Source organism: Lepidochelys kempii, chromosome 9, assembly GCF_965140285.1.
Source record: "Lepidochelys kempii isolate rLepKem1 chromosome 9, rLepKem1.hap1, whole genome shotgun sequence".
NCBI classification, from domain to species: domain Eukaryota; kingdom Metazoa; phylum Chordata; order Testudines; family Cheloniidae; genus Lepidochelys; species Lepidochelys kempii.
Window position 1 is genome coordinate 78922770 of NC_136388.1, and position 14855 is coordinate 78937624.

At 40.8% G+C, this 14855-nt stretch overlaps 1 protein-coding gene across 5 annotated transcripts in view; it reads left to right on the top strand.

The window, feature by feature from the left end:
- Positions 1-1863: 1863 nt before the first annotated feature.
- Positions 1864-14855, top strand: part of OPHN1 (oligophrenin 1) — a 123666-nt gene continuing 110674 nt past the window's right edge. The window contains exons 1-3 of one of the 5 annotated variants that reach the window (XM_073360994.1): positions 1864-1963; positions 2797-2894; positions 2996-3153. In XM_073360994.1, the coding sequence (XP_073217095.1) occupies positions 3000-3153 (154 nt within the window). In that variant the 5' untranslated portion in view covers positions 1864-1963; positions 2797-2894; positions 2996-2999. The other 4 variants (XM_073360992.2, XM_073360993.2, XM_073360995.1 and 1 more) reach the window with 4 other exon arrangements.

Consider the following 14855-nt stretch of genomic DNA (forward strand, 5'->3'; position numbering starts at 1 on the left):
AGTTATGGTGGTGGTTGTTTGTGATGTGGACACATGTTCCCTAGGATTTGGGCTCAGACCAATCAAAAATATTACAGAGATTTTAAAGTTGTTTGGATGTTTAAAAATATGTAAATAAATGGACAAACCCTGTCAATAAAAATAAGTTTCCACATTGCTTTATCCTCTATAATCAAATAATCATGCTCAAAGAGTGGGTTGAGAGATTTGTGCTCAAATTTTGGCTAGTAGGCTACAAGTGAAGATGTGTCATTTGTCTAGTCCCAATTCATGCATATTACTAAAACAGAATTTGTCTTGATTAATAGTCTCTGTGAAGTGTAAGATTGGCACAAGAACATCAGGAAATCTGCATGTCTGGAGAGGTGCCTTGGAAGAGCTGCATGTGGGGGCCTATGACTGGAATAGGAAGGTGGCAGGTCAGGACTGGATTTGCATCAGCAGAATGTAAAAGAAGTCCATGTGTGTTGTCCTTGGCTAAAATCCATGCTATCAGTCCCTCAATGTCAGCAGCAATAAATTCAGTCACAGTTTTTAAATGAGATGTTATTAACCAGTTTCCTTCCTATTTTAGTAATAGCACAACAGTTAGAAGAGGAACCTTATTGTTTAATATGTAAACAAACATTCTTCCATATTACTGTAAAGAGTGTTTGTTTGAAGTTCCAGGCTACATTGACAAAAAGAAGATGAAAACATCAACATTTTGACCTTAAGATAAGTCTCTAGGGCCAATGTGCTCGTAGATCATCTTCTCTTGTTAATATAACCTGCAAAATATTAAAGAACTGTGCAGATCAACATGAAAGAATAAGTGAGATTTTATTAAGCAGCTTTAATAGTATTTAAGTACATTCAGACTCTAATATGATTTTATTATTCTGATCTGTTCAGAGCATGTTGGTGGAAAAGAAGGAAGATTTAGTTTTACCAATTAATAAGTTTCCTTGACTTTTTAAGGGGATAAACGTGTTCTGCATTAACAGAAAACAAAAAAGAGGAATGAAGAAGAGGACACATAATCACATATTTGTATAAATTGGAAACATATTGTATCCCTCTTGGTCCTCATGAACAAGTGTGCACAGTAGACATAGTATGGAGATTTTATCAGTATAAAATAAAAGTTCTCATGTTTTATCTTGTTCTAAACAAGACATTTGAATGAAACAATGAGGATTAAATTGTTAATTTTTCTAAACAGAAAATCACGTATAAAATGACTTTCAGATTATATGAGCAAAACCAACACTCCTATCTACAGTTGCTAATAAAAGTGTACAGATTACAGGAATTTAGGATAAAGGTTTTAGCCCTGCTAGTTTGCTGATTTAAAGGGACATGCTTTTTTAAACTTAAATGCTCAAGCCAATAATAAAAGAAAAAGTTGTGACTGAAAATAGAGTTTGTGGCTCCAATCCTGCAAAGATTTATCTCACATGCTTAATTTTATGCATTGTGCCTAACTTCATTGAGATCACTCACAGAACATAAAGTTTATGCTTAGCACATGCATAAATTTATGCATAACATATGCATAAATCTCCACAAAATGGTCTTTTTGTGAGGGTCCCAGGTGTGGTTTAGCAGTCACACAGCCCCACTTTAGGGTACATTACTAGGGGCCAAGGTAAATCAGAGTAGACAACACTGATCACTCAATCTGAGTTTTTGCTCAGTCCATGCTACTTCGTCCCTTCAGTGCCGGATTCTCTGGAAGAACAGCCCCTTGGAGTTACTGGGTGGCGCTTGGAACCTCTTCACTCACTCACATACACAATACAGATCCTGCGGACAGAAAAACTACACCTCCCAGGCAGCCGTGCTTGCGCCACCCGGAGGAGGGAGTGGTGCTCCTGCGGGATTTATTGTGGTTCAGTTTCCGCAGGGACGTGTTTGCAGCAGCTGCCTTGCCTCTATTGTGTCTCCTCCCTCCTGCCTCCCTGGATGCTGCCTGCAGAGTGTGAGGCTACGTTCACAACAACGTGTTAACCCTTGAGGGCTCAGCCACGTGCAGGCAGCTAGAGTGAGGAAGGGTCCGCAAGAGATGCTAGCTCATCAAGCAGAAGAGATTTCCTCCAGCAGCACCAAGGCATTCCCTGGGGAATACCCCATCGGAGAGCAGTACGGTTGCTTGTGGCGCTCACGAGCAGCTCCCCGGACAATCCTCTCTGAATAGACTGCAGGGAGATGTGGGGAAAGGGGAGCTGCTGCTAACGTGTGAGCAAGAAACAGAAGGGGCTCAAGGAGCTGAAATAGGGCAGTGTCCCCGTGGAAGTCTGTTTTAAATGTAATGCTCAGGGTTCTGTGTTGCTCTTCGGGCGGATCGGGGCGGAAACTACTGCTGCCACAGACCCAGAGGTCCCTTTTCCTTGGGGGAACAGCCAGCTCTCCCTGCTGTTTCTTTAAGAGCGCAGGAGGAAAGGGGAGGTGCCAGCCTCTGGAGGCTGTGAGTGCTTGAGGAATACAAGGAAGGAAATCCTCGCACAAAGCGGAGCTGGAGCGGAGCTGGCCGGACGCCACCCAGCCGCCCCAGCCCCTGTGTTCATTCAGAGCAGCCAGATGTGTTTGTGGATGGGGAGAAGTCTGAGTCGAGCTAACGTTTGCAGATCAGAGAAGGGGAGTGAGAGAGCAGGGACCCCCTAGTGCTGCTGTTTGGGTGGATTTTCAGTAAGGAATGGAAAGGACACCGTAGGCTTGCTGAGGAGTAAGAAGAGGACAATAGTGAATGGGATCCAGTACCAAGTCATACCTAGAATGCTTCAAAGGTCGTACACGTTTGTTTTATGTTTTCAGTAGAGAGCAACCAAGCAGCCTGCCCCTTCCTTCTGTGATATACAAGTCAAAGCTGGTATCCTCAGGAGACAACGACAAGGATCTCTGCCGTTTTAGGAGTGAGTTGAGCACGAAGAGATTATTTGCGTTCAGTAATTTTGATATTTTTTTTAAATTGGTGAATTCTTTTTTTCATTTTGATTTTAATTTTTTCTCCAAGGAACATGGGGCATCCTGCGTTAGAATTCAGCGACTGCTACCTGGACAGTCCGGATTTTCGAGACAGGCTGAAATGTTATGAGCAGGAGCTGGAGAGAACCAACAAATTCATAAAGGATGTGATTAAAGATGGGAATGCACTTATCAGTGCTATAAAAAGTAAGTAACATGGCTTTGTTTAAACATTCATTTATACCTGTGCAGTACATACATCATCCATAGCTTTCCAACAGTGCTAATAATATCTGTGCATTATTACCATATTATACACTCATCATGTGCTACTATGTAAGGATACTTAAATATATCTGTGCATAACCAAACTCTTGTCTTTTTAATAATAGACGCAACAAATAGACAATAACCATAATTTCCTGTTGTGCATTTGGACAATTTTCTGACTGCAGTATGTAAGGAAGCTCCAAATATTGCCTCTCTTACAATAAAAGATATTATTTCACCCACCTTGTCTCTGCAATATGCGAGATATTTTACATATCTCTCAGTAGAAAATTCTCTATTTAAAATGACACTTTCTGTAGTTAGTGAGCAGAGCTCTTTTCTCTTCATGGAGTTTTTTCTGAATGTTATTGTTTTTATTGATGGCCCTTTGAACAGATGTTGTAGGGTGAGTGCACTGGGGGATGTTATGTGTATATTGTCAATATAAGTGCATAGTATACCCCAGTGACAAGTTAGTGTGCTTCACTGAAACAGACAATAATTTTTGTTGGTGAGTCACAGTTTTATCAGCTTACTTATTTATGGTATAATGCAGGTAAGTGTGATACAATGTAAGTACAGACACAACATGATGAAGTGTGTTTGTTTGTTTTCCTAACAGGAGGTACCAACATTTTCCAGTATAATTATTACCCCATGTAATGAAGAACAGTTCAAATACAGTAAGGTTAAATGCAACCTTCCATTCTGATTTCTGTAGTGTAGGACCTGAGACTAGAACAAAGATCAATGCACATATTGTACTTCACCTCCATTGATGGTTATAGAGGCCAGAATCCCTTCAGAGGAGATTAGCACTCTGAATCAAAGGGAGAAGACCATGAACAATAGTTAAAATAATACCAATGAAGGCAGCATTTCCCCCACGTTGAAATGTTCCTCGATGGAATAAGTCTAGAGCAGAGGGAGTCTATTTAAATCATCTTCAATGACTTCAGTGGGAGGTAGGTGCTTAAATGCCTTTGTGAATCCCACCCTCAGCCTCTCAGTACCTCTGTTTAACACAGGAATAATAGTACTTCTCTACCTGACCTGGGGTATTGTGAGGATATATACATCAAAGTTTATTAAGTGTTCAGATGCTACGGTGTGGGGGCCAGATAAGTACCTAAGATAAAAGGGTTTCAGTCCTTGGCTATAAAACGATTGGGGGTGGGGTTATCCATTGTGGTGATTGTACTACAGGAAGTTCTTGTATCTATCACTTTTCCTTTTCTCTCTTTGGTTTTGCCTGCTAAAGCTGAGGTCAACCAACTCAGTAGCTACTAGGCCATTGGTTTTCTTATTTGGAAAATGAAAAGCTTCAGTTAGTTCATACAGTGTCAATAAATGGATATTTATTTAAGCAGCTCGATAAGGCTGCTTATTTAAGCCTGCTGTAAGGATGAGAAGGAGAGAGGTGGAGGGGCTAGATATTGTTCTGCGATTCAGCCCCTTTGTGCCGCTCTGTTGGCTCAAAGGGACTGGGAAACCATCAAATCCCCTCAGCTGGGAATTCCCTGATGTGAGGGAGTCTTCATCTTCAGGACAATCCCAAGCTGGCATACAGTCGGCCTAGCTGGCATCTGTGACACTCTCTGCGACTCCCTGTCAGGAATGGGAAGGGTAATATCCACAGTGCTAGTGCCCTCTGCTTATTCTCTGCTTGTGTATTGACCTCTTAAGGCCATAACTAGCTAGAATAGTTTTGAGCAGATCTTGAGGCTGGTCTGCTTGGGGCCAGCATAGAATTAGGACCAAAATCTTGGAGTCACAACTGTCCCTGATGTGCCCCCCTTGATTCTAGTTGCATGCAGTGGATATTGGAATGATTTACTACCACGTTACTTCATTGCATGAATGGACTTTTGCAGGTATAAAACTGGAGTATGGTCAGTGAATCGAACCCACTGGGTGCAGTTGTGAATCTGGCTCTGTATGTTCTGCAGTTTGCCTAATTTATTTAATTGGGAGAGGAAAGAAATGCAAGATTTCAACTGGAAAGCCCAATGCAAGATGTAATTCATTCAAGGGACAAAGAGATGGAAAACTTTGGTTTGCTGCAATTATTTGTTCATAAACTGGACTCCGACTAATGTAATTTTTGGAAACCAAGAGTTACCCAGCATTAGCTTAATGATGCAGTTCTGTAGATATTGTGGCCTGAGTCTCCAGGGGCTCCATTCTCCTCTGCCTTGCATTTTGTGTCATCGTTTAACCTATGCAAAGTGATTGTAAAATGTTGCCTCTGGTGAGGTAGCATTTTACATCACTTTGTGCAGGTATAAATAATGGCAGAAGGTGAAAGGCAGTGGAGAATCAGAGCCTGCATCCTTACAATTTTGCCAAAGTTGGAATTGATTCTCCCAAGTCTTTGGCATGTCGAACTCCCATTGAAATAAATGGGAGTTTGGTATCCAGGAAGGGCTTGGAGGATGGACTCATTGGATACTAGGGTGACCAGATAGCAACTGTGAAAAATCGTGACGGGGGTGGTGGGTAATAGGAGCCTATGTAAGAAAAAGCCCTAAATATCGGGACTGTCCCTATAAAATCGGGAAATCTGATCACCCTATTGGATCCAGACAGGACAATACGTACTACTAACCTTACCTAAGAATAGATAAAAATGTAAGAGCAGTGCTCTTCCATCCCTCTGTTTCTAATGCACCCATTGCAGTGATATTTAGATGCTTGCCTGCCTACTTGGGCTCTATGCTGAAAAGAGAATTTGGCTCTAAAAGTGAGTGGGAATTGTGTGTTTAGCAGATAGATGTTGAAGCCTATTTACTACAGTAATGAGGATATTAGAAATGTATAGGTAGACATCCTGGTGCTGTGTTGATCAACCTTGTGTCTAAGACTTTGATTTGGTAAAATGCTCCGGGTCATTAATTTCTTTAATTAAGTACAGTACTCAATCAGTTTTTAAGTTTGATTTATTTATGTATTGGCTTCATATTGTGGTGCTGTAAATAATTAGTGTAAAAACTGAAATGTAAGATTTAAAGCAAATTAATTAAATTCATTGTCTGCCAACAGGCTTCTGAAATGCCAAACACCTGCTGTCTCAAAATAACAGGCTGTGCAGAGACTTCAGTCTAGAAGGCTGGATGCAGCATTGTGTGTCTATATATAAACTACACACAACCTTTTAAATTGTGCAAACTCTAAGCTACCAAGGAAAATTTACAGTTCTCTTACTATTGGGAAATAGGATCTGCTAAGATTTATGACAAGGATGTAGAATAGTTCCCAGATTAAGACTCAAAACTTGAAATTACTTTTAATATGCATAACTTCCAGCTTGTGTGCGTGCAGAGCAATATCAAGCTGCTCTCAAGATCTACCATAAAATAAGACTGAAGCTTGATTCTCCTCTCACTTATGTTCATGTAACTCTAAAGATGTCAGTGGAGCATTTCTTAAGTTACACTAGTGTGAAAGGGGGGTGGGGTCTCACTTCTCCAGAATTTTGGTAAGTATTACAGGAATCAACACTCATGTGCATAAACAGAGGACATGCATGGATTCCGTAGTGGGGAATATCTTCTGAATTCTTTGCAAGATCTTCCAGATGTATGCAGGGTTTTTTTTGTCTTTTGTTTTGTTTATCTACTTGTCTCAGGGATTTTTTTTAAATGCCAGATGTTATTGCATGATCTAAAGTAAGAAAATATTAAATAACTTATTACGTTGTCTAGCAATTAAAGATTGTCAAAGAATGAGAATTAGCTAATAAAATCTGCAGAAAATTCTAGCTGAATCTCTAGAGGTTTTTCAAACAAACAAACAAACCTCTAATATTTGGTGGTACATTAAATAAAAGCCAAAGGGAAAAAAAAGAAAAGGTTTTTAGAGGCACAAAGGGCAGTTAGGTGCCTTATACCTATTGAAAGTTATTTGAATGAATTCCATTTGTACTATGGCTGTCAAGCAATTAAGAAAATTAATTGTGCAATTAAAAAAATTCATGATTAATCACACTGTTAAACAATAATAGAATACCGTTTATTTAAATATTTTTGGATGTTTTCTACATTTTCAAATATATTGATTTCAATTACAACAGAAGACAAAGTGTAAAGTGCTCACTTTATATTTTGATTACAAATATTTGCCTTGTAAAAAACAAAAGAAATAATATTTTTCAATTCACTTAATACAAGTACTGTAGTGAAATCTTTTTATCATGAAAGTTCAACTTACAAATGTAGAATTATGTAGAAAAATAACTGCATTCAAAAATAAAACAATATAAAGCTTTAGAACCAGAAATCCACTCAGTCCTACTTCTTGTTCAGCCAATCGCTCAGAAAAACAAGTTTGTTTACATTTACAGAAGATAATGCTGCCCATTTCTTGTTTACGGTGTCACCTAAAACTGAGAACAGGCATTCACATGGCACTGTTGTAGCTGGCATCGCAAGATATTTACGTGCCAGATGTGCTAAAGATTCGTATGTCCCTTCATGCTTCAACCACCATTCCAGAAGACATGCGTCCATGCTGATGACAGGTTCTGCTCTATAATGTTCCAAAGCAGTGCAGACCGACATGTTCATTTTCATCATCTGAGTTAGATGCCACCAGCAGAAGACTGATTTTCTTTTTTTGGTAATTCGGGTTCTGTAGTTTCCGCATCGGAGTGTTGCTCTTTTAAGACTTCTGAAAGCATACCCACATCTCATCCCTCTCAGATTTTGGAAGGCACTTCAGATTCTTAAACCTTGGGTCGAGTGCAGTAGCGATCTTTAGAAATCTCACATTGGTACCTTCTTTGTGTTTTGTCAAATCTGCGGTGAAAGTATTCTTAAAACAAACGATATGTGCTGGGTCATCATCTGAGATTGCTATAACATGAAATATATGATAGAATGTGAGTAAAACAAAGCAGGAGACATACAATTCTCCCCCGAGGAGTTCAGTCACAAATGTAATTAACACATTATTTTTTTAACTAGCATCATCAGCGTGAAAGCATGTCCTCTGGAATGGTGGCCAAACCATGAAAGGGCATACAAATATTTAGCATATCTGGCATGTAAATACCTTGTGATGCCGGCTACAAAAGTGCCATGTGGATGCCTGTTCTCACTTTCGGGTGACATTATAAATAAGAAGCGGGCAGCATTAGCTCCTATAAATGTAAACAAACTTGTTTGTCTTCGCGATTGGCTGAACAAGAAGTAGTACTGAGTGGACTTGTAGGCTCTAAAGTTTTACATAGTTTTGTTTTTGAGTGCAGTTATTTAACAACAAAAAAATCAACATTTGTAAGTTGCACTTTCACAATAGAGATTTTACTACAGTACTTGTATGAGGTGAACTGAAAAATACTATTTCTTTTATCATTTTTACAGTTCAAATATTTGTAATCAAAATAATATCAAGTAAGCACTGTACACTTTGTATTCTGTGTTGTAATTGAAATGAATCTATTTGAAAATGTAGAAAAACACTCAAAAATATGTAATAAATTTCAATTGGTATTCTGTTGTTTAGCAGTGCAATTAAAGCTGCGATTAATCGCAATTAATTTTTTGAGTTAATTGCGTGAATTAACTGTGATTAATCAACAGCCCTAATTTGTACCTTTGAAAATCTGCCCTGATATGGTTAGGTGCCTTTTGTAAGTGGTTTGGAGACACTTTTATGAGGAATACAAATGAAGAGACTAAAATATTTAAGAATATGGACCAATACATAATGATGTACTACTATCCATTGCTAAGCTGCATGTCTGAGGTAATTTAGTGGATAAATTTTAGTGCACCCTTTAAAAAATTGTTGAAATGCATCACATTGTAGGTTTCCTGTATTAAATGCTGTAATGTAGTTTCAGGAGGTGGATATTTTTCTGAGGTAGAGTGGGTTGCTGGCTTACTTGTGGGGGGAAAAAATGCACTTTTTTTCATCCCATCTTTAAGCCTATTTCCCAAGTCAGCTGAGAGACAAGCACTAAACTCTGAGGGGCCTGAAAGGAACTCTTTTTTTTGTCATCAGATTGGCAGTGCTTCACCGTCAATAATGTTCATTTGTTTTACTTGCTCTAATGAATGTATTCTCAAAGCAGCCTTGTTAATTATTTTCCATGTGTTCGCGTGAGTCTTTCCCTCCAACCCATGATAGAGTAGTCTCAATTTCCAGACCACATTATACCCTTTCCTGTTAGAATCTCTAAAGTATGTGCAGATTTCAACGCAGTCTATTTCCTTAAATTAATTCTTTGTGTGTGCGTGCGCATGCACCCTGGATTTTCCCTGAGAAAAAAGTAGAGGGTCAGGAGGGAGGAAATCTAAGTAAGATTCCACGCATAGTGTCTCTCAGATGGTTTGCAAGGAGTGGGGAGGAGAGACCTGGTCCACCCTCCCCACCCCAAAATGACTGGACTTGGGGGATCTGCCAGAGGTTAGAATTATCCCCTTGGATGTTCTGTATATTGACACTAGCTCAGTAGCATCACCCTGGCCCACTCCCATCAGCTCAGCTTGGACTGAGCTGAGCTGAGAGTACTTCTTCTGACTGCTGTTCCTGAACTGCCTACCGAAAGGTTGAGGGTGTGGGGGAATCCACAGAGTGGAGGGCTTTGGCAGAAAAGTTCAGACAACTTCAGATTGTATTAATTTTTATACTGATTGTTCATTGGATCATGGGCCAGAAAGGTGCTGTGATGGTGATAGGACGGTGGAGGGGAAGAGAAGAAAGACATGCCTATCCGTTTGGGCTTGCTTTGTCCTGCAGGTTGCAAAACCCCATCCCCTCGGAGCCACAGTGAAGGAGCATCTGGATCAGAACACCAGGTTAGGGAATGTGCCATGGAGGTGACACTTTGACAGAGGGAACTCCTCACTCCGAGATTTTCTTCCATGTATGGATCCATGGGGGTCAGATCTGGTCTGGAATATTTATTCAGAGATAGGTAGGTCATAAAAAGCTATGTAGGGTGGGCTCTCTAAGTCAGACCTGAAAGTAACAAAGCAGGGATATGAATGTAGGTTTGAGCATCCTTAATTTTTATAATGAGAAGCAGAGCTCCCTGTCCCTTCTCTCTATGCATCTGTTTCTCCAGTCTACCCCTCAAGAGAGACTCTGCAAACTTAAAAGAGTCTGGAATGACAAACGCTTTTCCAGGCTATCAAAGCTCCTCCCTTTTTTCACACCCCTTTCAGGGGGATGCAGAAGAGAATTTAAAATCCAGCACTGTTGAGTTTTGGCCAGCACTACAGACCTCTGCATAGGCAAGACATTGGCCATCTCTTGCTAAATTTGAATGTGAGAATGCTGATCCAATGGAGTATTTCCCCAGTTAAAGAAAAGGGGGTAGAGTGAGAAGAGACTCCCATGTAAATTGCACATTTGCTTTGATGACTTTGTAGCTAATGTTACTAGTTATGAATTGAATGATAATAAAAAAGGCTGGTACTGATAGTGTGGCTGTGAGCTCTCTGCGGAGCTGGATTGCTTGGGGATTAGAAAGAGAGTTATTTCTCACTTATTTCAAATACCTCAACTTGGAAAAAATAAAACATTTATGTTATATAGCAATTTGTACCAAGAAATAAATGTGGTCCCTTTTCTGTGCTACAGAAGGAAAAGCTGACAGGGACTTCGTCTGTGGTCTTGAGACAATCACTCTATGACTCAGCTTCTTCATCTGTAAAACACAGATAATGCTTCACTCCTTTTTTTTTTTTTTTTTTTTAAAGCACTATGAGATCTTTGGATGCAAAGTAATACATGGGACTGCTTTTATGGGATGCAGAATGCGTTCAACTCCCGTTAACTGTTACAAAGACGTGATTGTCAAATCATGTCAGTTTAAAACAGGAAAGAATGCTAAAAATAGTGTTGGATACCACACTTGCCCCTGAGACCTGCTAAAAGTTTTTGTAGTTTTACAACCACATTTTTCTCTCTTTGTCTATTATTTTTCTCTCTTCTGCTGCTGTGTGAAAAACCCACACAAACTGATATACAGGATTCACTGTGAAACTGACTAGACCCAAAGTGCTGTCATATGCTAACTCTAAACTAACTGAAAACAGAGAAAAAATGGTTTTTCTCTAATCTGGTTCAGTTATAATAATCTCGGGTGTAAAGTGCAACTGAAGTAGAGAACACGTTTCTGTCTCGATAATGTTTGTTGTTGTTGGCTATATCCCTTTTAAATTAGAGCTGAGAGCAATCCGCACCACTGGAAGCATCAGATTTTTATTTTTAGCCTGGTATGTGTTTTAGTGATGTCAATATAACATTCATGGTACAACATACACGCAATACTGTTGATCAGAGAGAGAAGAAGTAACTTAGGTTATTTCCTTTCCTCTTCCAAACCCCTGTCCTCTCTTTCCAAGACCATGGCCTAGATGTTCTACCAGTGGTGCTACAGAGCCATATGGCTAGCATTATCATTTCCTGTGCAATTGTCCTTTCTCCCTTTAAAGCAGAAATGCTCCAGAGCTTGACTTTTTCTCTTTTATTATATGTGCCTGCCCTCCTTCTCTTCTGTGCAGGTACAGAGAGAGCTACAAAATCATTGGGAAACTAGCTGAAATTCCTGCTCTTCATATTATCATGGGCATCATTCTTGCTTGCACCTCACAAGATGGAGACTCTCTTTCTATGGCAGCATGGGGCTTTGCACACACAAACTAAGCTGTGGCAGCCAGTTCTATTCACAGGAATCCTGTACTAAAACAAACAATGAAGAGATTTTTCATAAATGACAAAAAAGCTCAGAAATCTGGAGAACTCCTCTTAGCAAGAGGTTTTAGATTAAGGCTTTCAGGAAATCAGTGGACCATTTCTGTGCTTCAGAGTCTCATTGTGGAGTAAATCATTCAATGGAAAAGCCGGGACAGATGATTAAAATAATATGCATCCACTGATTGAACTCTACTGTGGTAATTAACAGAGAGCTGATCACAGTCATGGCTAAATGCTCAGAGCAGGCAGGTGAAAAAAACAATTAGTGTAATGTAGTGTTGCTCCTTAATACAAATTCTCCCAACACTAGAACTTCCTTCTGTTACAGAACTGCTCTAGCAGGGGAGTATTTGTAGTTGTTTTCCAGAGAGGGTGAACTTCCTATTCTTCATCTTCAGGATGTGACAGGGACTCTGCCAAAGTCCACATCTTGAAATGGCTTCTTCGCAAGTCCACCTCCAGCCCTTCCATTTAAGCAGTGATGCAGGTCTTGTTATTCCGTTTACTTCCTTTTTGCAATTCCATCTCTGTGCATCTTACAACACTGTCCCGGGCATGTGAAATGCCCTGCCAAGTCACCAAGCCACACTTACACTAACCCTCATATTGTCTTCCTCATTCTCCTTCTCTCCCCACCCACTGCTACATATATACACTCTTCCCGCCCCATTCTTCTTTCTTACTTTCTGAACTTTTAAAACTCCATTTAAATATCTTGCTGAATTGAAAGAATGAACACACTGGGCTAATTTAAAAAAAAAAAAAAAAAACTCCCAGCCTCATGTTATGCTTGCAATCAATTGCAGGAACAGTGAAGCCAACACAAATTAACATGGGACACAAATTTCTGAATTTAAAGACATCTAACTGCCTAACTGTGCCTGTAGATCCAGCATATCATTCATGCCTTTAGGACAGGTAAAAATTTAGAGGTCGGATCAAGTTTTCTGGGAAAACTTGGCTCCTAGGGTAGTCATCATTTTTTGTTATGATTAGCAAAAAAAAAAAAAAAAAAGATATTATTCGAATCCATCCGTACACTAAAACTAAAAGTTAATTTTTTTGCTTAAGGTTCAACACAGCTGTTGTCCTGTGCTCTTCTTCTCCTACATCCTGTGCGCCTGCATCTAGGTGTCTCTGGCCTCTCCCTTTGTCACTTCCAATACCTTTTGGTTGGAAAAGCCTGCTGGTTAATGTGTGCTAAGTTTCCTCCTGCAGAAAAGTCTCCAAACTCGCCTATCCATGAAACATTCAAACTATAATAACTATATGGACCTTGTTCTGTGTTGCTCCCACCTGTGACTTTACTGTAAGCTCTTCAGGACAGAGTTGTGATGGTCTCTTGTCTCAGCTCATCTGCTGTACAGCAGCACCACACTCACTTATCTATCTTTGCTGTTACCACAAGATAGCACCAGTCCCTGTGATAGCTCAATGCTAGAACATTTTATCAATTCCTTTCTGAATTCTTCAGCTTGCTCTGACACCCCAGCATCAGGTTTTTCTCAGTGCAGGCTGGGTGGTCTTACTACCCCTTCCTTACACCAGTGGTGGATCTGGCGCATTTGTTGAAAGTCATTGTAGTCCCATTGACTTTGATGGGGCTTCACCAGCAGAGAATCTGGACCAGTGTACATACATCACTAAGATTCATATGCTTCTGGGGTGACCTGGGTACAGCACTATGTGAAGGGCCCTACCAAATTCACGGCCATGAAAAGCGCATCATGGACCATGAAATCTGGTCTTTTGTGCGCTTTTACCCTATACCATACAGCTTTCAGGAGGAAGACCAGCATTTCTCAAATTGGGGGTCGTGACCCAAAAGGAAGTTGCAGCGGGGTGGCACGGTTATTCTAGGGGCATTGCGGTATTGCCACCCTTACTTCTGCGCCGCCTTCAGAGCTGGGCGGCTGGAGAGGGGTGGCTGTTGGTGGCTGGGTGCCCAGCTGTGAAGGCAGGGCCACACCAGCAGCAGCACAGAAGGGTGGCGATACCATACCGTACTTACGTCTACAGTGCTGCTGCTGGAGGCGGCTCTGCCTTCAGAGCTGCGCTTCCAGCCAGCAGCCGCCGCTCTCCAGCTGCCCAGCTCTGCAGGCAGCACCGCCTCCTAGCAACAGTGCAGAAGTAAGATTAGCAGTACCGCACCCCTCCTACAATAACCTTGTGACCCCCCCCCACAACTCCTTTTTGGGTCTGGATCCCTACATTTACAACACTGTGAAATTTCAGAGTTAGATAGCTGAAATCATGAAATTTATGACTGTGAAATTGACCAAAATGGAGTGAGAATTTGGTAGGGCCCTAACTATGTGCAATGGTAGGAGACATCAGGATGACTCATGAAATTGAGTGATCTGTACATCAAACATGTCTTAACACTTAGGGTCTGATGATACAATAGCCTTTTTGGCAGCATTAGATAAATGTAAGAGCCTTGCCAGGTTTGAAGTAGGTAATATATTTTGATGCAGCACGTCAGGAAGTCAGATGTGCAGTAGTATATTAATGGCCACTTTTAGGTGTCCAAGTCCAACATCTGGATGCTACTGGGATCTTCAAAATCCTGGCTCAGATGCCGCCTAGCCCTGGAGGTGCCTAAAATCCTTAGGTGCCTGAGTTCCTGCAAGTAAGCATATGCACAGCCACCTCTGTCTAGGTGCCTGGGCACCTATCTCACACCTAAACCTCAACAGGATCTTCCGACTAGGTGTTCCCCTGCCTATCCGAACTGTGGGGCCAGTTTTGGTAGGTGTTTTCAGAACATGCCTAAACCCACACAAAACGGCCGGGGTTGGGGGAGCCGGAGGAGGCCTCCCTTATAACCTTTAGCCCAGGGACTAGGGCACTCACTTGGAGACCTGGGTTTAATTCCCTGCCTCTGCCTGATATGGAGCAGGGATTTGAACGTGAGTTTCCCACCTCTC